Genomic DNA, 22,458 nt, shown 5'->3' with positions numbered 1-22,458 from the left:
CAACATTGACAGATACTCAACATGAAATGTGCTTATTTTAAATTCCTTTATATATTGCAACACATTACCAAGATCACTTCCTCTTAATCTGTAGTCCTCCAGTGGTTCATTTATTGTAAATCTATTCCTCGAGACAGTGTTTATCTCCGGCATGTTACAGCTTGTAATACTGGAGAAAACACATTGATTTCATGCTTTAAAAACACATTGCGCAAGACACTAGGAGAACTAGGACGTGAGTCCGGCATTCTGGGTAACGTTGTTCTTCTGACCGGCTGCTCTCTCTGTATCTTTGCTCTTGTTCTAAATGTTTGATTTGCCTTATACATGTCCAGTACTGTGTTATCAGCGCCTTTCTTCACTGGTGAGGTTGTACTGGCCGAGAGAGCTGTAAAGTATGAATTTGCACACCAAAAATAAAAGAGAGACATTTTATTAGAAAGAAATATATATATTTTAAAATATATATATTTTAAAATATATCTCTTCAGTAGAAGGCTTCCACTAAATCACTGTGCTTCATACATTCAACCCAAACTCTTACGGGAACTTAAATCTCAAATGTCCTGTGTTCTCATTGCAGAAAAGGAAATGTGATATCATGACCTCTCACTCTAATGGTGTTCTGCCAAACTCAACCCCTGTTGTTTGCACAGGGTTCAAAGTTCAAGATGACCATTGCAGTCATGAGCAGTGTGAGCAGGTACACTGTAGGCCAGTAATTATGTGGGTGGATTTGATCCTGATTTGGCTTAATCTGCTTTCCCACTGAAGGACAAAACAGCCTTTTATACCATCGCTACATCCACACTTATGTACCTGAATGGACTGGATAGGTTTGATAACAGAACAATCAGGTGGATATCATGTTGCACCCCATCCATTCCCTTCAGATATACACAAGTGCCTAGTGGACAGAGTAACAGCTAGGAATACAGTTTGTTTTGTTTTTGGTCCATAGGAGTGTGTTGGTTTGGGTTGTTTAGTCTGGTCTATGCCAGTGAGTTCAGCGGTCTTCTCACCTGTTTCATGTTTCCTAAAGGAGGACATGAAATCATACCCATGTCCATAGCACTTCTTAACTCATGTGTAAATGCTTTGTACATGTTTTGTATATGTTGCCGTGGCTGTTGTACAAGATATGACTATATCTAATCAAAGGGAGGTCTGTCTGTGTGTGTGTGTGTGTGTGTGTGTGTGTTGTGTGTGTGTGAAAGAGAGAGGACCCTGAAGCAGAGATGACAGTAGTCTGATACTGAGATGTGTGCCAATGCGATCCAACTAAAACCCAATGTACAGTATTTTTTAAATATTTTCCTATACTGTAGCATACAGTTTTGTGAATCATAGACTACGGTTATAATGCCAATGAAGTTTTTATTTTCCTCAAATATGTCAGTGAGTACTTGTACGCTAAAGAGGAGTCCGAGCACATGTTTTTTTTCTGCAATAATACTGATATTGTAGTTTGAAATCGAGGGTACTTACATTCCTGCAGGCTCACTTTAGTGTAATTTCATGCATGCGGTTCTTCCACTGGGATTGTACAGATATGAACTCTGTAAAACTCTGAGAGAGAGAGATTATACATTGATTCACAGTAGTGAGTATTTGGATGCAAATACACATCTGTATTCTTCAATGTGAAAAGGATTCTGTCCGGCATGCATTAATAAATAAAGAAATTAATAAGTACATTTGCCTTTTTCTTTTGTTTTCTGTCTTGCTTTTTTTCAGCCACAAATGTGGGTATATATTGGGTAATTGTGTATAAGCCAACTACAAAAGATACAGATTTTTTATTTAATCATATTTCTATAGGGCCTTGGAGTAGCTTCATGTCGGTACTATTCAGCCAGTTCCCATTAATATTAATGTACATAATCGTGCTGATGACGATATATGATGATATAGGCCTACTGACGTTTGAACTCCTTCAGCGTTTTTGTTATGAATTTGTGAACATCAAAGATACGCCCTTTGTCTCTGACACTGCAAAATAACATCTCCTGCGGTTCACATTTACAGCTGGCAGACTGCCCCTTTCAATTCAATGTGCGCGGGACAGGTTTCGTGCGTCAGTTTCCTGTGCTCAAATCTAGAATGCGTAGATGACATCTTGCTATAAAAGGCCATGTTTACTGACCCATATAGAACAGTAGGTAGACCTACTTGAAAGTAGGATATTCATGGGCGTTCGCTTTGGTTCAAAATAGCTTAGTCTTAACCAGACTGGGTTTCCTACTTTTAACCGGTGCATGACAGCGACGCGCGAGTTCAGCTTCAGTTCAGAGGAAAGAACATTCTGTTCTATACACGTGGGCGTGCTCTCTCTCTCTCTCTCTCTCTCTCTCTCTCTCTCTCTCTCTCTCTCTCTCTCTCTCCTCTCTCTCTCTCTCTCTCTCTCTCTCCCTCTCTCTCTCTCTCCCTCTCTCTCTCTCTCTCTCTCTCTCAAACACACCCACCACCCACCAGGGTAAAGAGTTCGTTGAAATAACTTGTCAATAACAACGTGCACTCATTCTACTCGTGAGAAGGGTAGTAGCATTTTCTAGAAGATAGATATCGTTTTAGTTTTGCACTTCTGGTCCCATCGTTGTCGTTATATACTCCCTTTCATTTTCCAGCCTCTTTGTAACAGTATATTTCATTGAAATCAACAGTGGCGCATTGCGTTTTCCGCAGAGTTATTACATCCGTATGTGCTCCTAAATCATTACCAAAGTCTCCTTTGTTTTGCATGGGACTTGTGTAGGGAAAGGGAAGCACAGATCCAAAAGGAGGCGGGTGCACACCGAAGCTCAGCAATATTTTCCCAGAACTGTGTCCTTGGATGAACCCCCCATTGCATTCAGGGAACGAGGAGTTTACATCGAAGAGAAAGCTCTTGTTACGCACAGTCCTATTGGCTAGACTGTCCTGCCCGGGTGCTTTCTTGATATTATAGGCTAGACACATCCTCTGATGCATTTCTGTTCCAATGAAGTTCTATCTGATAATGAATGCATGATATCTGATATGCTCCAGCCATAGGCTATTATGCGAGGCCATATGATTCATAAATTGTTGACAGTCTTTCCGGCAAACGTTTGTAGCAATGCGTTTCAAAGGGAAAGACTAATTTAAGCGATTTCACTTCTTACTTTAAGTGCAATGTAGACTACTTTTAGAAGGATCATGAAACATTCTTAGGCTATGGAAAGGGTAAAACCGCGAAATGGCTACTCCCTTCGCCTGAAAGCCCGGACATGTGTGACATTTTCAAAATAGCGAACTGCTACTCGGGGGTTACGAGGATAGTTGCATACATATGGGTAAACATGTTGGTAAACGGGAAACCAGAGAACGACCACTCTACTTCCATTCAGGAAACGAAGGTGTGCACTAGATTCAATCACTGCCATTACATGTAGAAGGTAACCTACATTAAAACAATTGCTGGATTTGACCCTAGTGCAGTTATTGGAATCTATGTGCTGCTACGTTAACCGTTATGGATTTCCTGCTCTTGAAAAAGACGTCGCCTAATGTTTGCTCTCCCTACTATTGGTCAACCGCTCCCTCAATCAATCAATGAACGGGCTCTTCCAAGTAAATACGTCAGGGTTAGTAGTAGCCAATAGCCAGGACGCTTTATTCCGACTCTCTGGGATTCCTCGAAATTGTTCCTTGGAGTTGGGAGGACTCATTGCTCTTGCAGTAAAATAGAACAAGTTGTCGCATGTGAGCGCACAGACAATCTGGTTATCTCAACAGCGAACTTATCTTGCTTCGTTCTGTGATATTTACACGCGAGGACATGCTTTTGTCTATTTTGTTTGTTCCAAGTTAACAGACGGATGTATTTAAGTGAAAAACAGACAAACATTTAAGTTGACACGTGTGGATGTCTCACCACGTTTCCTGACCTTCCTGTGGCGAAGTGATTCAGGGAAGCTGCTGCGCACGGGTTTTTTTCTATCTCAAGTCGGAATTGTTTGAGCGGGTTTATCGATGATGATGATGTCGGAAACTGATGTCGACGCTAAATGTTTAGTCTCAATTTCAAATCCACAGTCTACAGGGCACGGTTGTCCAGATATTGGGGAAACTGATGACTTGACCAAAGAAAACCAGGAGAACAGGACTTTATTGATGGTGGCGATGATTTTGTTGGACCTAAATAAATGCAACCAAAGCTCACTTAACGTATCATCTGGCATGGGCACTACAAGGTGCTTGGCAGAGAGTGTTACCCAAAACCAGGATATGGGACACCGTGGTCGCCGGTTAACCGGAGACCGTCGGGGTAATGGTCGGGTGCGAAAGGAAGCAAATCAGTCTTGGAACAAGAAGACGGTGATTATGCCGGTGTCTACCGATAAGAGGCATTGCTGTCCTTTTTCCGGCTGCGGGAAAATGTATGGCAAGTCATCTCACCTCAAAGCCCACTTGAGGGTACACACTGGTAAGCATATGCGTTATATTAGTGTTTGTTCAACGTGTTATGTGAAATGTGCAATCATAACATTTCACAACAAAGGGGTCAAGGGTAGGTGTGAGATGTGTTTACGTGGACACAAAACATATAGCTTCGTTTCTTTTAATTACAAGCACGGCAGGGGTGTGACCGCGGGTAAAGAATGAGCGCATGGGGCGGTGCCATATCCTTAAGGGCCACAGGTTGTTAATGTATTGATGGCTATTAGAAGACAGAATCATTTATGTAAACTATTGAGGATAGGTACAACAAAGACCAAAGGTCTTCCAAATCTGTTGAATACTCAAAAATGGAGGTGTTTTGAATAGGCTATATCATACGGGTCACTGCGACATTGCCGCCCACGGCGTCCGGAGATAACCCCAGTGAGGCGCAATTTCCTCATACGTCATGTAACACACTTCACGCTCCCTCACTCATTGGAGTTGTAAACAGGGAACATGTGGTTTCGAGTAGGGCACGTGGGTGGGTGGGTGGTGCACAAGCCACTGCATGTTGTTCACTCATATCACAACAAGAAATTGCACAACGTCCATTTGTCTTTTTTGTTTGATGACGAAAATTCACACCTGCGCTGTTAGTGATACTAAAACTCCTTGTTCTGAATTGATTGAACTGTCATTTGTTAAAAACAATTGCAAAAAATTAAATAAACAAAGTTAAAACTCCCAGATAAATAGGGGATTTGTTTCACAGGAAATACCCTATGTGCACACAAATGACATGTTTACTCACAAAAAAAGGAAAAAATCGAAACGCAGTAGTTTGTCTATCCTTGCAACCAATTGATCGTTTTGTGGGTGTTGCCACACTATGCAAATTTGTAGCTTCGCCTTCCTTCTCCTCCTTCATGGAGAGCAACAGACACGTGATGATTGCTTAGGTGTGTAATTTGGGTATTGACTGGGAGGATAACAGAACAGTGTGTACTTGTTTTATGGTTGGAGCATTTTTGAAGTGAGGTCACCTCAACCTCTGGAGAAGTGCTCAAAATGTCAAGATCAAAATCTTTTGAGATTATTCATTTGCACTTCTGGGAATGATTGTAAAATGGTACCAAACTACACAAATAACGGAATCATTACTGAATGTCTCCGATGACCTCACAGTCTTACCCTGACCTTTTTTACTTCCTTAAAAACCGTGTGTTGACAGGCGAGCGACCCTTCCAGTGCACCTGGCCCGACTGCTGTAAGAAGTTCTCCCGCTCGGACGAGCTCACCCGCCACTACCGCACGCACACCGGCGAGAAGCGCTTCACCTGCCCGCTGTGCGACAAGTGCTTCATGAGGAGCGACCACCTGACCAAACACGCCCGCCGCCACGCCGGCTTCGACCCCAGCATGCTGGAGAACTCGACCGCCAATAGGCGCCGTTCCTCCCTCTCTGCGTCCTCCTCGGATTCTGGTGACCTGGCCGTCGCCGGGGTCTGAGGCACACCCCGTACACACGGCGGGGTTACGTAACGTTACACACACACACACGCTTACTGTACACACACACACACACCGGAGCACAATCATCCTGTGGATGTCTTTGACTTTACGTAGGCTGTGGTTCAATGTAAGACACACACACTGCGCTTGTACAAAGCCCTTCCTGACAGAAAGACATGATGAATGTTGTATTGTAATGTAAATACTGTAGTGTTAGTAGATATATAGGCTAGACTTGGACTGTCAAGAGAACATATGTACCGGCTTTGGTTTGTGTCTTTCCCTGGCAGACTAGCGGTCATTTGTTTCTCTAAACTCTTTACGAAATACAATGTGGTAAATAGGTTCTGTTATACTGGGCCACAATGCCATGTTAAATATTTGATATCAGATCTATACTGACAACACTCTCCAGCACAGACCAGATTGCAAAAGAGCAGTGGACTTTGCCATCACCAATCTGTTACAAATATGTGAATTATATGTGTGATTTCACAGCAATGTTCTCATGAATATGATTACAAAAATATATTACTGGATGTTTGTGCGCAGCTTGAGTCTTCTGTACATGTTTTTGCAGATCAGCAAATAACTGAAGTATTGTCATAAAGGGCCCTCTGGTGGAGGGATGTGATAACAGTCAATAATTATAGCATGTCTGGATATCACAATCACAAGCCTTTGATGTCTGTTTTTACAATTTATACTTTGTTCCATATCCATGTAGATATGTGTGCCTAATTTAATCTAGTTGTTCTAAGAAAATATCAGTTTGAAAGATTCACCTCCCCAGTCACATCTTTTTCAGCGATCTCCTAAAGAGATCACTGTAGGGGTAGATCAGGTTGAGATTGAATGCCATCCCATTTGTGAACAAATAATAGTTGTTGTGAATGAATGCGTACAGTTACCTTTGTGGCTCTTGTACAGATTTGCACATTGCAGCATATAATTGTAAATGTGAGATGGTGAATAGGTTTCTATTTACCAACACTGTGCTATATTCGACACAGTTTGTGCCTTCATGGTCATTTGACTAGTTTTCTAATTGTCCATATGAAAGGCTCAGAATTACATGATACTGTGGGACTGAGACAAGTGTGTGTGCATAGCAGTGTAATTCACTGGCCAGAAGGTTTTATTAATAAAGAATTATCTTCGTATGCCTTTTATTAATTATTTACATACATACATACATACATACATTGATATCAGTGTAAGACCCACGGTTTATTTTAAATTGAATCCTACAGTGGTTCTGTGGGTCTATCAGGGATCTTTATCCCTGATAGAATAATACTAAATGTTCTTTGATTGCAAGAACCAGTCACCAAAACAGCATTCCATTGTTTTTGTGTTTATTGATATTATACACCACACAGAACAAATACATTGTTAAATACTGGAATGGAAGTGTCTACATGACAACAAATTGTAAAAAAAAAAAAAAAAACTGAACACAAAAAAAGAAACGCTTGTGTCTAAATGTAAAAATAAATTACAAATAATATCAAATCAAAACATTCCTTCACAGACTGCAAATCCGCTTAAAATCAATTAATTCAAGAGCAGGACATAAAATACACTTTTCGATATTCGATAATTAAGGCATACTCTAATAGCAAATCAACCAAAGAAGAAGAAGTGAAAGTGTGTGGGATAGCTGCTCCATGTTCATGATACATCACTTTCAACCAATCACAAGAAAGAGAGATGGCGACCAACGCCCTCAGTTGGCATCGCGTGTACTTCCTGGGTCCTTGTTCTCTCTTCCCTAAACTGCACTTCGACACTTCCCTACAAGGATGCCGAGGACTGGTGTATGCACACGATTTGACACCAATCAAAAGCTCTTTCTGTGACGTGGTGCACGACGAGGCAGTTTTAGGGAAAAGGCTGTGGAATAGGAACACAGGACTTTGACATGTGACGGCATAGCAAAGCCATGAAGCCACGACAGGCCGCAAAGCTATCTAAAGTCTGCTTAATCTCTGCACAATAACCTCAAGCCCATTCGCCCAGTCATTGGGCCTCTATAGGATTGGAACTGTGTGGGCCGGCATGGGTGGAAAGAAACAAAAGACAACAAAATCAGTGCAATGATATTTAGGCTCAGAGCTCATCCCATTGGTCAATTCAACGACGTCATCCCTTCTAACATGGGGAACAGGTGTTCAACCAGTTTTGCGGTGAAAGCTGAACCACCTCAAATCATCCGACACATTCGAAATAACGACAAATTCCTTCCAATGAACGGTCAAGTTAGAAGTAGATCGTGTGTAGCGGAGTGAAGGCTAAACTGCCAGTTCCAAAGTTCAAGTTCCCTAACTGGGTGCTTTTCATGCGTTCTGCCTCTTCACAATACATTCATTCCTAAAAACTCAAACGGTCAGCTACCATAAACCTGTACAAAGTCAAGGGAAAGTGAGTGGGTGAGTGCAATGTTCTGGCCTGTGCTACACAACCCTGTTCTCAGTACCAGAGGACTGTCCCAAGACTATATAAGGGCACCTAGTGTTCCCTTTTCAAAAGCACATCCCAGCACATACAATCATACCGATCCCTCAATTGAAAAAGTCTATGACCAAGAAAATAAGGTCCAGAGAACGAAACGAAAGCAGAGACTCGGACCTTGAAGTCAGGTAAGCAAAGCAGTCGAATCAGCAGCAGTTCGGATGATGTTTCTTAACGATTCGGGACATGAGAATCACCTTTAAACGACGGAAACTAACCTTTTGTTCACTTGTGTTACACAATATTGGCCGGGAGAAGGAGCCAAAGAGGCCAAGTGTAAGCCTCCGTCTAAAACTCAAACACAAACAGAAGTGCATATCCTACCATAGGAGGAAGTCATTATTGTTAATAGTCATAATAGGTTTTTTTTGTAATATAATTTTTGTGTCATTTTGTTGTTCTTTTTTCCCTTTTTCTGCATTTTCAGGTTCAAACATAACTTTCGGTTAGGTAAGTTGATTATTGGTCATCGTATATGTACTTATCATATATTCTACTGTTGCTCTCTGTCGCCGCTCCGCAGGTGTAGTAAACTCACTGCAGGCGGGCGGGGATGTGTGTCGGGGGGAGGGAGGGGGGGGGGAGGGGGCGGGGCTACTGGATCTGACAGGCAGTGGAGGAGGTGGCCTGGCAGCACATGCAGGTGGGGTTCACGGACTTGGGCGGGATCAGGTCCAGGTCTTCGTCATCGGGGATCTCGTCCAGGCGGTAGCCGTCCTTTAGCAGCTGGATGTTCAGGTCTTGGTTGATTTGCTGAAAGGGGGACAGACAGGCGTTAGGACCCAGGAAACAACCGACAGGCAAGACTGACTGATCCGTCGGGCGACATATACATAGATGAACGGCTAAGTTACAGTATTGGACATAACATGCGAGACAAACGTGTGGCACGGCTGAAACAGGACACTGAATCATTTACAACCGGTAATTAGAGAGTGGGTTACTGAAGTGGGGGACTGAGCGAACATGGAAGGGACTGGAAAAGAGAGAGAGAGAAATAGTAAGAGTGAACAAGATAATTAGAGATAGAGAGAGAGAGAGAAATAGTAAGAGTGAGCAAGATAATTAGAGAGAGAGAGAGAGAGAGAGAGAGAGAGAGAGAGAGAGAGAGAGAGAGAGAGAGAGAGAGAGAGAATAGTGAGAGTGAACAAGATAATTAGAGAGAGAGAGAGAAATAGTGAAAGTGAACAAGATAATTAGAGAGAGAGAGAGAGAAATAGTGAGAGTGAACCAGATAATTAGAGAGAGAGAGAGAAATAGAGCGAGTGAACAAGATAATTCGAGAGAGAGAGAAATAGGGAGAATGAACAAGATAATCTGGATAAGAGCGTGAACAAGATAATATGGATATCTGCTAAATGACTAAATGTAAAAATGACTAAATGTAAATTCGAGAGAGAGAAATAGTGAGAGTGATCAAGATAATTAGAGAGGGAGAGAGAGAGAGAGAGAGAGAGAGAGAGAGAGGGAGGGAGGGAGGGAGGGAGGGAGGGAGGGAGGGAGAGACGGGCGTGACATGGCTCCTGTGGCTGCTTGGCGTGGTACCTGCTCCCTCACACATCTCACCTCGGCTGACGAGTATCCTGACGAGGAGTATCTTGACATGTCAAAGTCATCGTCACTGCAACACAAACACAAGGTTCTTGAGTGTGTGTGTGTGCGCGTCGTTTCACATGTCCCGCGTGTCTATAAAAGTAGTTACGCAGCCCTGACGGTGATGTGGCGGTGCGGGCCCCTTACCTGTCTGTGTCTAGGGCCACAAGGGGCTTCTCATCTGGGCTCTGGTCCAAGGAAGAGTATCCCTTATTTGGTACTACCAGCCTAAGGGAAAGACAGAGGCAGAGACAGACAGCACAAGAGGGCCAGGGGGTTGGGGGAGGAGAGCGAGACAGATGACTAAGAAGAAAGAGACATTTGCATGATGAGTAGAGAACCGACGACAGCAAAAGAGAAAGGTCTCTGACTCACCGCGTCCTGGCCATCACGTTGTTCTTCTTGGGTTGTTGGTTGACTGGGCTTCCTACGACGTTGGCGTTCTTCACGGAGCCCTTCCTGGCCAGCTCCCGCTGCTTCTCTGCACGCCGCGGAGGCACGAGACAGGATGTGACATCACGTGGATCATGGTGGACACACTTTGTAGTTTGTAGCACTGTTACTTCCTTTCAACTGACCACATGGGTCCATTGGTGAAAGTTGACAACTTTTTCTATAGTGCTTTAATATCGTATAAGGACTGCATGTGTAAAGCACTTTTAGCAGACTAAAACCATTTCAGTTCCTAATTGTTAAGCACCCTTTCAATAAAATGACTTTTCGTCAAAGATATGGGCAAGTTGTCAAGACATAACATGATACATATGTTCCTTTAAGCTCTCTTTCTCAGTCCTGGTCCTTGGCACCCCCAGCCCTGCATGTTCTAGATGTTTCCCTCTTCCAACACACTTGGCTCAAATGAACAGGTCATTATCAAGCTCAGCAGAAGCCTGATGACAACACATTCATTTGAATCAGGTGTGTGTTGGAGCAGGGAAACTTCTAGAATGTTCAGGGCAGGGGGTCCTGAGGACCAGTATTGAGAACGGCTGTCTCAAAGTCAAGAACCTGCATTTGTGTAAGCTGCTTCTATCTCTTCTAAACACGGCTTCTTCTGAGTGTCCCACCTTGTCCATGGTGCTTTCACCACACCATGGACAAGGTGTGGTGGGTGTACCACTACTGCTCACCTATCTTCATCTGGAGGGGAGAGGGCTTGTAGTTGATGGTGACTGGCTCCCCCTCCCTGGTATCTGAGTCTGCCTCGGATGATGCTGTGGAGGATGCTGGGTCCTGGAGGACAGATGCAGAGAAAAAGAAAGAGAGAGAGAGAGAGACAGAGAGAGAGAGAGAGAGAGAGAGAGAGAGAGAGAGAGAGAGAGAGAGAGAGAGAGAGAGAGAGAGAGAGAGAGAGAGATAACATTGATCCATCAATAATCAATGATGTGCCATTCCTGTTTGCTGCAAATTTAGCATTATGATAGGTCTTGAAAAGCTTCTGTTTTTTTTCCCAGTTTCAACAGCAGCTATAAAACAGAATCATGTAGCCTTGATTGGAATCAGTCTGAAGCACAATACGGATCCCCCCTGGGCCGGGGCGTAGCATGTAGCCTACGCTCCAGGGACAGACTGCTACATTATCGCGTCGCATGCCTACCATGGAGAGCAGGTGCCGCTTCACGCAGCCTCCGCAGGATGAAGTAATCCAACGGGAGCTATAGGCCTCGCTGTTTGTAGCAGTAGCCTATGGGCTACTTGTTTTGATATAAGGGCTCAATTATGTAACTCAGCGGAAGAGGAAAAAATCACATGTGAATGACACCACTAAAAAGCCTAAATGTTGGGTTTTACAAACCTCGGGTCTGACACGCCTTTGATAATTTGTGAAATTGAGCAATTTGATGCGCGTAATAAGTGTCTGTGGGGATGTGGCTCTGAAATGGTTGTTTTCGCCAGACTGATGCTCGCTACGCATGCAGGTCAGCCGCAGCATCTCCTTCTCCGGGAAAACGAATATCGACCAAGGTCGTCTCTAAATTATCTGAGCATAACCATGCTGTGTACTTTTTTAGACTATATGTCTATGGTTCTTATTTGCGCATATGAATGCGACGTTATAAAAGCAAACATTATATCAGGCCCGTGTGTAGGCTATATGGGCCTTCATAAATATATGACGATTCCATATCGTAATGTAGGCTAAAATAAAATGTCTACAAATTAAGCTCGATTATTAGAATGATCTCAAAAGAATGGAAATCACATCCAGCTTACCAGCGGATCATTCTCCCCCTGGACAGCGCTTGGCACTTGAAATCTATCTATTTCTTCCATCATTTTGGCGACGCTTCTTATATACTCGTCCTTGCCTGGCGATTTAACGGCCGTTTCTTGTAGTTGGTTTTAGAGCTGTGTCGGTGCTAAGATTGTCCGTTTCTCAGTTTTGTAACGGTCTCTGATCTCCTGTTCTCTGCCTCATCACAGCATCCCAGCAGGCAGTATGTCGGTCTGATGTGTGACCAGTCTGTGACTCAACCACCCACTTCCGGGTACTAATCCTGGAGTCACCTCGCCACAGCCCGGGTACAAAACCGCCCCACTATGACATGATATTGTCAAACTAAATGGGATCAGCCAATTAGGTGTAGACTACAATACTAGTTAACATGAATGTAAAGCCATCGCGGATTAAATTAAGACAATGATATACCAGGTCCATACTTTTCTTAAATATTGCATTTTAAATCAGTTTGAGATTTAGGCGAATTTGGCCGGTTAGGCGCAAAAAAACGATTTCTGCCTGAACACATACTCTCTAGCCTGGCATCATCGTTCCCTTTAAGACGTTTACAGATGTCGAATTACACCAGCAGAGTGCAGCAATGTACCATGCGCTGGTTTAAAAGTCTTATAAATGCCACTGCATCCACAGAAAAAAATAGGCCGGCATGAGCCATTAGATGGCAATCTAATATGGATGGCAATCTAATATGGAAATGGATTAAGAGTTGAGAACGAGTGATAGTGAGAGCATGTATGGTTCTGGACCCAGATGCTGTGCAAATCTTTGCCTTCCAGTCAAACACACGCGCATGCATTTGTTCTTAGAAACAATTGTGTGGCTTAATTTGCTATAGCTATTATGCATTCTAATTAAATTGTGTGCTTCTTTGGGACTATAATCATGCTGTGTACGGATTCAACTTTATTATTTCCCCCATCCAATTATTTTATATTACTGCGATTGCTTTGATAAAGCAGATTTGGGAATCCTTATTACCCAAGTGAAACCAAGGAGATGTGATGTGATTAGAGCCTGATGATTCATTCATTATTCGTTATTGACTACCACCATGTCCCATAACACACACACACACACGCACACACTGATCCTCATCCTCAGTGACTCTTGGTAGATGTGGGTTACGCAACCCCTCCAGCGGTGCAGATGGAGGGGCAGATTAGTGAGTCGGCCTCGGTTTATTAGCGCTCTGGATGTTGGCCGTGTTTGTTAAAGGTTGTTACATAACAGCGGGCTGAGTTTAAAAGGGTGGGTAAGGGGGAAGACTAATGGTCCCACGTAGCCCATGTGACAGACTGCAGAGAGCCCAGCCTAGGTCTCTGGCACGCCTTCCCTCCATCGAGATAGCGGCAGCTCTAACCTGACCGTCGAGATGAGAGTTGCGAGGAGACGAAGGCCGTGGAGACCTAAACCCATGTGATGTAGGTGAAGGCCACAGCAAGTGAGTCACGGTCAGTGTTTCGCAAAAGACAAGTCTAGACTCGTCACTTTGGATATGAGAGCGTTCCTGTTCACGGTCCTGCGCGAGACCTCTGGGTCACCCTGCCGTGTGTTCAAAGGGACTGCCAGTGTCTGGGTTTGCTCGGGGCAGTGAATGTGCTGTCTACGAACCGACCGGGCTTTCAGGGTTCTCAAAGTATTCTGTTTGTTGTCAGTGGTCGGGTCGCAGATGTTTGAGAAAGCCCGGTCTGTCTCTCCACCAATGGTGTGGCGGCATTTCAAGGAGGAAGTCATGAGCTCATCTAGTAGGTGGAGAAAAGAGTGGAAGTAGGGAGGTGAGACCAAACAGCTGGCGAACAAAAAAGAGGCCATCATTGTGTGTCCGATGTTCCTAAAGGCATCCCCCTGAAACTGTCTAAAATGGAAGAGGGACTGAATAAAACAAGACCCGTGTCCTCTTTATTTACCCGCCCCTCAGTCCTCCTCAAACGCCAGGACATGAAAACAAAAGCAAGAACAGACATGCTTACAAGGCTGTAAAACAACAAGCAAGGTAGTAATATAAAGATAATGATTTCTAAAACTGGTGTGGATTAACATAACGCATGCATAAATAATGGTCGGATCCGAGAATTTCTCCCACCAGCATCAGTGCTCCAAAAAACGGACAGTGTTTCGCTGTCCATGTGTATCGTAAGTGTAGTGGTGCGAGGGATCTTTGGTTTGCCATGAGCGGGTAGGTGGTGCTGGGGCCTGTGGTGAAACTGGTGGTGGGAGCAGCTGTGCAGTTATTCTAGCTTAGAGCAACAACCTACCTCAGGCACCGGCCATCTGTCTACAGAGCACTGGAAATCCACGCACTCGTGTCTGCTTTTTGGTCTCCCCAAACACACAGAGCAAACTACCCCCCCAGAAGTAAGGGAGTCAGTTGGCTGAGCGGTGAGGAAGTCGGGCTAGTAATCCGAAGGTTGCCAGTTCGAATCCCGGTCATGCCAACTGACGTTGTGTTCTTGGGCAAGGCACTTCACCCTACTTGCCTCGGGGGAATGTCCCTGTACTTACTGTAAGTCGCTCTGGATAAGAGCGTCTGCTAAATGACTAAATGTAAATGTAAGGGATCTCATGTCTCCATTCTTTCTCCAAATCTGTGGAAGAATAGTCGCTGGACAATCAAATTTGCTGTCATAATTTGGAGTGGCCGTGTCATTGTTTCATTCGTATTTCATATATAAGCTATGCTATATGTTTTGTAATTTTCTATGTTTTCTTTGAATGTTTTGACATGCCAGGGACTGCTGATGAAAAGTAGCCTGCACGGCTAAGTGTGGCACATTTACGTGATAGACCATGACAAGCAAGTGCCCATGTCAAGGAATGTGTATTGACCCTTCTCAAATGAAAACCCCTCAAAAGGACTATGAGTTACGGCACTTTGAGGGCCATGGAGAGGCATTCGGGAGATTTGCCATCTCCTCTCATCTCAGTGGTCGATAATCTAACTCAGGGATCCGCACAATCTCATTAGCGTGACCCGTTCACACCTTTAAAATCAGACTATTAGCGGAAGACGAGTGCACAAAGTGTTTATGTCCGTGGATGTGTGCATACATCTGATTGACTGGTAACCCTTCTAATCTTTAATCTGTCGTGAAGGAGTCACGGACGGACTGACGGTGAGTTCAAAGGGGGGGAGGGGATGGGGCAGGGCAGGGGAGGGGAGGGCATCTTGGTCTAACAACACGGCATGATCAAGATACTACATGCGTTAACTATAGCAATGCTCATTTGCCCTCTATAATTTCAAAGCCATTTTGTTAATTGCTAAGTAAGCATAATGCTGAGGTTGTTGAGCTATATGGCACAGGATGTGAGCCCCGGTAAGCCAAGAAGATGCATGACATGTATTGTACACAAAAGTAAACCATTTTGTTGTGTGAATACAAAAAATGAGTTCAAAATGAGATCCATGGATATAATGGTGTTTTGCAGGAATGCAGTGATTGGCATTTGAAGTCGTCAGACATCTCACCACAATAATCTACGACATTGTCTAACTTGTCTAACAGGTCATGATACCATCAAGTGTCTCTCCTGTAAAGATCATCTATAAATAGGAACCCACATGTACAGCGGACTAAGACCTTTAGCTAATGTTTAGTGAATGTGACACTTGTATTTTGTAAGTGGTCCTCTATGTAGCTTTTTCGATTACCCGAGGGAGACCTGGAGAAATCTGAAACTTCACAGTCAAAGGCCTCGAGTTCTCATTTGGTAAACAATGTCTCATCAAAACATCCGGTTCTGTGGTCGTCGCGTCTCTCGAAACGTGCGTCCACCTATCTTTTCATCTCCCCCCCCCCTCCGTCTGGTGGTCTATCTCTCCACTTCCTGGTATCGTTAGCTCAGTTTGTAAACGTCGAGCGGCCGGTGAATAGCTGAAAGTGAGTCTTCTCTCGTTTCGTCGCGCTTCCTCTCCTCAGCGCCGTGCAACCTTTCGCCCTCTTTCGCCCTCGCCGTTTCTCATTCGTGCAGGGCACGGCGTCACCGGTCTGCAAAGTGTAAACACACACAGATGGACCATGCCAGACGAGCGCCAAGGAGATAAGAGGATTACGCTCGTTGTTTGTCTTACGCGGCGCTTAGCCAACCAGCCTTCGTCCTGTTCGTTTGCTCTGAGCTTCACCGACGGCAGTGACAGACGGAGAGAAAGGGAGTCCCACAGGAAAGGCCCCCCAAAACCAGCTAGATATAATGGAACGGAAAGAGAAGAGGCATGGTATTGGAGAGTGAGGAGGGAGCGAAACAGGGAGCTACAGCTCATTGACTTGACGTATTTTCTGTTAGGGAGTCATTAGCGAGTCAGTCAGTGAGTGCTAGCTACGCTCTCTGCGAAATTCTCCATCAGGCTGCGGTCAGCAGGTATTTCTGCTCGCCTCGGTGTTGAAGCTGGGAGTCCGTCAGGCCTGCAGCCTTCTCCTGGCAGGAGGGCACCTTGCAGGCCTTGTAGAGGACGGCAAACAGGATGAGGATGAGGACACCCACCACTGAGTTACACACGATGGCCACGATGGCCCACACGGACAGACCCGTCTTCAGTTCCGACTCCATGGTCAATCTCCAGGGGTTCTGACTGTTCGAGCTAAAGCCCACGGCAGTGGGTTCGTGGTGCAGATGCGAGGGTCAGGGCGATGCGAGCTCCGTGCCTGGGCCCGCTTGGCGTTCTGCTTCTCTGTTGCAACTGCTGACAGAAGAGAAGTTGGGTTAGAACAAGCACACAAACACCCACACTTTCCCCATTCCATCACTTCGACACACACCAACCATCATCCACACACACACACACACACACACCCACATACAAATAAACAGAAAATCCTAGACCCATACAGGCACTCTATTTTGGTTCTGGGTGTCACAAAGATAAGGGGGCAGTGGGTCAATCTTCACCCAGAGTAGGATCTCCCTAGGCTGGGGACATGGGGCAAGCATCTGGCCTGGAAGGAACCTGTCTAATTCCAGCCTACTATACCACAGGGGTTGACAGAGGACAGATTACTGACTACTCTGACAGGTGACTCACCCACAAGGAAAGGTGGCTGACTGCTTGTCGTGCAGACATCGCCAGCCTCACCCAAAGCTCTCCACACCAATCTCATCAGTCCGGCACAATGTGTTACACATTGTAGATTAACTGGCGTAAACATGTATACGACAACGCTAATATCGGAGGTGGAATGTGAGAGTACCAGTGTGATAGTGTGCGAGGGGGAATTAATATATATAAGTTGTGTGCGTGAGACAAAGTTATGTGTGCATGTCGGTCTGTGGAGGTACCAGAGAAAGACAGAGAGAGAATGAGAGTGACAGAGAAAGAGATAGAATGAGAAGAGAGAGGGAATGAGAGAGTGATAGAAAGAGATAGAATGAGAAGAGAGAGAGGATGAGAGAGTGACAGAGAAAGAGATAGAATGAGACGGGAGAGAGAGTATGTGTAACTACTCTTCCAATCATGCTCTAACTCATCTCGTTCTTTCCAAGGTCCCTCCGCCCTTAAAGCGTTTCAATGAGGCCATCCATCTCCCAGCAATCTGAGACAGCACAGCAATAACACAGACAAGCGTCTGTTGGAAAACTCATTTCACCCCCCTGAATGCACACACACACACATGCACACACACACAACACCCCCGACTGGCCCTCTTAGCCAATCCAAATCCAAATGGATGGTTTTTGATGAGGGTTGTGACAGTGATGCACTCGGTTACATTGTGGTAATGTGAAGTGTTGCTGTTTTCACCACGAGGAACCGCGAAGCCACAGTCATGTGGGAATTCCAGCTTCGCAGAGGAGACCACACTTATTTTCGGAGCAATTCTTTCATAGACCCTCGAATCCAGAGCTTTCTTCGGAACTCAATTACTGGTGAGTGTGAAAATGAGTCTGTGGGGGACTCAGGTTTCACCAGCCCAGATACTGACAGAGAAAGCAGCAGCAACTCACTTAAATATGGCCTCCAATATGGAGAACGTTCAGTGTTATGTCTGGGAGGTGATTGTTTTTGAGCTTTTGATTTTTTAACAAGACACTTAAGGCTGGCAAGCTAACCACAGAAACGTCTGAATAGGCCAATGTAACAAGCGTTCAGTGGCTCTAAAGTGTTATGACTGGTTTTGATGAACTAAATCGTTTCTGGAACTAACTCTGGTGTGTGTTTTTTTTAATGAGAGCCTTTATGTGTGTTATTCCTGTTTGGCATATTTGTCTAAATCACATTTGCATACATTTGTCCCTGTACTTACTGTAAGTCGCTCTGGATAAGAGTGTCTGCTAAATGACTAAATGTAAATTTAGCAGATAACACAGTGCATTCTATCTTTAGGAGAATAAGTCCAGTCAAACATGCCTCGAGGGAGGGTTCGGTTGTCCTCTGCAGCCCCCTGCAGACTGTGCTCCAGGTGCCATGGAGATTGACAGCCTGGCTGATGGGATGTCAGGATTGATTCTAGTGGTGAGTCCAAAGAGCATAGGACTGGACTATCCTCCCTGCCATCCAGCTGTTGTCAATAAACCGATAGAAGCCTCGTTACGCAACAGATCTGTACATAACAGCCGCTTGTTACAGAACAGAGGTGGCTGTGGGACTGGACACAATGAACGATTGTGTGTTTGTGTGTCTGCAAGGGCGTGTGTGTGTGTGTGTGTGTGTGTGTGTGTGTGCAAGGTTTTTTTTTTTAAGACCATACAATGACACCCAGAATATTCTGACTGTTGACTGAGAATCTAACACACAATCACAAGAACTGAAAGACAGGAAAACAGACAGATGGTAAGAAAGGCTCCATGCACATTTTCTATCACCAGTCATCAGCCGTATGCAACAATACATCCTAATTTCTGCAATAAAAATCCACAAGCAACAAAGGTTTAATCCTCCTATTTGGTGGCATGATAAGAAAAGTGCAGTTCCAGTTTATTAGTTTTAGGTTACTAATTGGGAACGGCCCATCCGACCCCAGTCTAGACGTCATATGCCTACACATGGCGAGAGTAAAACGATAGACAAAAACAAAACAACTAACAAAAAACCAACACTTGAGAGATCTGTATGGCAAAGAATCCTGATTTAATATATTTAGTATAGGTCTAATCTTCTCCCTCCTGGGCATCATTCTGACGTGTAAACTATCCAAGCACTCTTTTGCTCCATACCCGCAGCGATGATAACATCCCTTTGAACTGCCTGGTGTCCAAACGCATAATCAGTATCATTTAAAAATCCGTTATATCTTCTGCTTCTCCAAGTATGTCTCAGGGGAGAAAACCACTCGCGCAAGCCACTAAAGATAACAACAATACTAGTTTAGCAATTGTTCAATTCAAATACTCACCAAGGGAACGAGAGTCTACGACCACTTCCCGCGAAACGAGTGCTCTGAGCGTAGCAAACTATGGACGCGCACAGCACCATCCCTCTCTCTCCCGCGCATGGAGTCTCATTCGAACGGAGTTATTTTAAGAAGCCCAGCTGAAGAAAATCCCATCAACGGCTTTCCCTATCTCAAAGCATCTGCTTACTCCACGGTGCACTTCTAAGGCCAAAGCCCTAAAGTTCACTGCACTTTCCCGAACACAATACACTTCCAGACGGCCGGGCGGGTTTTGGTAATTAGTATTCAAGCCGACCACTTGCCTCAATGAGTCCCTTTCAGGGAGCTTGGATGTGTGGGTGGCCACATGCCTTGCCCTGGACAAGCGCTGCTGGAGACAAAGCTGTGTATTTGGGAGGTCGTTAAACACAAGGAGGGGGAGTCTAAACTCGAAAGAGCAGTGGGGCGATATAACCAGAGTTGGGCTCGTAATCAGAAGGTTGCCAGTTCGATTCCCGGCTGTGCCAAATGATGTTGTGTCCTTGGGCAAGGCACTTCACCCTACTTGCCTCGGGGGGTATGTCCCTGTACTTACTGTAAGTAGCGTCTGCTAAATGACTAAATGTAAGTGTAATGTAACCAACCCATGTCTATGGAGAAAGAGTTTGTGGAAAAATGAGATGCTAGCCTGCCTACTACAAATGATATATTCTGAAACCGTAGTGTTATTAAAAAAAATATGCTCACAGATCAAGCTTATGGAGACTAATGTGTAGCCAGTTTGTTTTAGACCCAAAGGACAGATTTGAATGCTGAACCACTCTTGAACGTCTTGGGTGTTGAGGCAGTGATCACACATCAAAGCTTCACAGGGGAGCAAAGCTGCTAAAGGCAAGCATCTGGAGAACACGTTCTCTCTCTCGCTCTCTCTCTCTCACTCTCTCGCTCTCTCTCTCTCGCTCTCTCACTCTCTCAACTTTTTTTGTTGCTGTGAGTTACTGGGGACATCTTGTGGTAGGTTTGAGATAGTTCACATGATCCAGCATGTCTCTCAAATAACCATTACTCCACTGACATCTCTCAGAGTCAACAGCTTTAAAAAGCTTCTATAAGGTGTGCCTCCCAGCATTAAATAAGTCATGTGACTGAAGGAAACACATCTGTCTATCATTATATATAAACGTACACAGTTGATGTATTTATAAATGAAACACAGTGCACTTATGCTGGGGTCTCTTTTATTTGGATTAAATCCATGACGTTGTTCTCCTTCAGTTGTTCAGCATAGCCTGAAAATAGAGGACAATCAGCACATAAGCAGGAGTGGCAGCATTCAGCATATCCTACATGTTTACACGCGTATGACAAACTGTGTTTATTGCTCTCTCTCTGCACACCTGACGTGCCAAGCCAAGGACTGTGAAACGGGCCAACGTCTGTGTGCGTGCGTGCGTGCTTGCGCACGTGTGTGCGGACGTGTCGGTCACCTGGTCGATCCAGTCGTTGAAGGAGGACACTCGGGTGAACACGGTGGGCTTCTTGACGAAGTTGCAGCCCAGGCCAGACACGAAGCTGGCCACGCCGTGTACCTCCCAGGCGCCGTCAGCGTTCCTGCAGTTCAGGGGACCTCCTGAGTCACCCTGGAGGAGGGAGGGAGGGGAGGGGAGGAGAGGAGGAGGAGGAGGAGCAGTGTGTGGGGGGGGGGGAAGGGGGAGTAGAGAGAAGAAGAGAAGCGGGAGGGAGAGGAGGGGAGGAGGAGGATGGAAGAGGAGGAGCAGTGTGTGTGTGGGGGGGGGAAGGGGGAGTAGAGAGAAGAAGAGAAGCGGGAGGGAGAGGAGGAGGAGAAGGAGGTTGGGGAGTGGGAGAAAGGAGAGGAGCGAGACCAAAAGAGAGTGACAGGGAGGCGTGAGGAGGAGCAAGAGGAAGAGGAGTCAGTGATGACACACGGTCTAGTTTCACAGTAGACTCTACAGTATCAAGGCCTTAAACCGGTTCGAGGAACAAAAACAAAAAACAGAACCAATCGCTTTTTCCCCAGGAACAAATCCAGAAACGTCATCGTTTGCAACGTTCAGACTCACGTTGCAGCCCCCGACAACGCCGTCTCCACCGGCGCACACCATGGTGGTCCTGAGGATGCTGCCCCACCAGTCAAACTTGGAGCAGGTGGCGTGGTCCACAACGGGCATCAGAGCCTGCTGCAGCCTGTCAGCAATAGGACCTCCGGCTGAAAAACACACACACAAAGATAAACACAGTCAGACAGTGTGTTACTCTGCAGCTACACCATCCTGCTACTGATATGAATTGAGTTTTCCTTCTCTTACACACACACACAGACACACACACACACACACACAGAGGGTCTTACTAGAGAGCCTGCCCCAGCCTGTGATGTAGCAGGGGTACTGGTTGCTGAGGACAGTTTCTGCGGCAGGGATACAGCCAAGCTGCACCTGGTCTGTCACGGTCACATGCTCGGACAGCTTGATCAGGGCGATGTCATTTCTGACCAATCACAAAGAGTTTAGGGTGTGATGGGGAGGAACAGAGAGAGAGAGAGAGAGAGAGAGAGAGAGAGAGAGAGAGGTTAGAGGGCTGATGTGGGTTCACAAATGTCTTTCGACAGTGGTCTTGGTTCTGTCAACAGTGTGTTGTCATTGTCCATGTAAGTGGATTTGTGTTCAGGAGTGTCCTTGATTTACGAGTTACATTTATGTTATGAGGCATGAGTTGAGGCATGAGTTGAGGCATGAACATGTGCATCACGTTCTGTTTCCCCATGCATGCCTTGGGACCGAAGGCCTCACCCCAGAAACACAAAGATGGGGTTCCACTTCTCGTGGACGATGATCTTCTCAGGGACAATGGCATTGGAGCTTGGCT

The 22,458-nt window shown here is 45.2% G+C and overlaps 3 protein-coding genes across 3 annotated transcripts; 1 reads left to right on the top strand and 2 right to left on the bottom strand.

Annotated features, from left to right (window-relative positions):
- Positions 1–3,753: 3,753 nt before the first annotated feature.
- Positions 3,754–6,520, top strand: klf9 (Kruppel like factor 9). The gene is made up of 2 exons (XM_067231621.1): positions 3,754–4,447; positions 5,636–6,520. Exons 1-2 carry the CDS (start codon positions 3,994–3,996, stop codon positions 5,911–5,913), a joined length of 732 nt encoding a protein of 243 aa, XP_067087722.1. The 5' UTR covers positions 3,754–3,993; the 3' UTR covers positions 5,914–6,520.
- Positions 6,521–7,169: 649 nt separating this feature from the next.
- Positions 7,170–12,419, bottom strand: LOC136938123 (protein FAM219A-like). Its single transcript, XM_067231376.1, has 6 exons — positions 12,238–12,419; positions 11,154–11,256; positions 10,399–10,504; positions 10,171–10,251; positions 9,997–10,051; positions 7,170–9,183 (listed from the first exon to the last, which is right to left on the bottom strand). The coding sequence occupies exons 1-6, from the start codon at positions 12,298–12,300 to the stop codon at positions 9,025–9,027; spliced, it is 567 nt and encodes a 188-aa protein (XP_067087477.1). The 5' UTR covers positions 12,301–12,419; the 3' UTR covers positions 7,170–9,024.
- Positions 12,420–20,797: 8,378 nt separating this feature from the next.
- ela3l (elastase 3 like) lies at positions 20,798–22,458 on the bottom strand (the record flags this gene model as incomplete). The annotated part of the gene is given in 5 exon segments (XM_067231237.1): positions 20,798–20,861; positions 21,060–21,212; positions 21,654–21,799; positions 21,944–22,080; positions 22,383–22,458. Coding segments are annotated over 5 exon segments (530 nt in total), but the record flags the coding sequence as incomplete, so codon positions are not given.

The sequence above is a fragment of the Osmerus mordax genome, chromosome 28 (genome assembly GCF_038355195.1).
Source record: "Osmerus mordax isolate fOsmMor3 chromosome 28, fOsmMor3.pri, whole genome shotgun sequence".
NCBI lineage: Eukaryota > Metazoa > Chordata > Actinopteri > Osmeriformes > Osmeridae > Osmerus > Osmerus mordax.
Note: the sequence above shows the minus strand (reverse complement) of the source record. Positions and strands in the feature narration are given on the sequence as shown.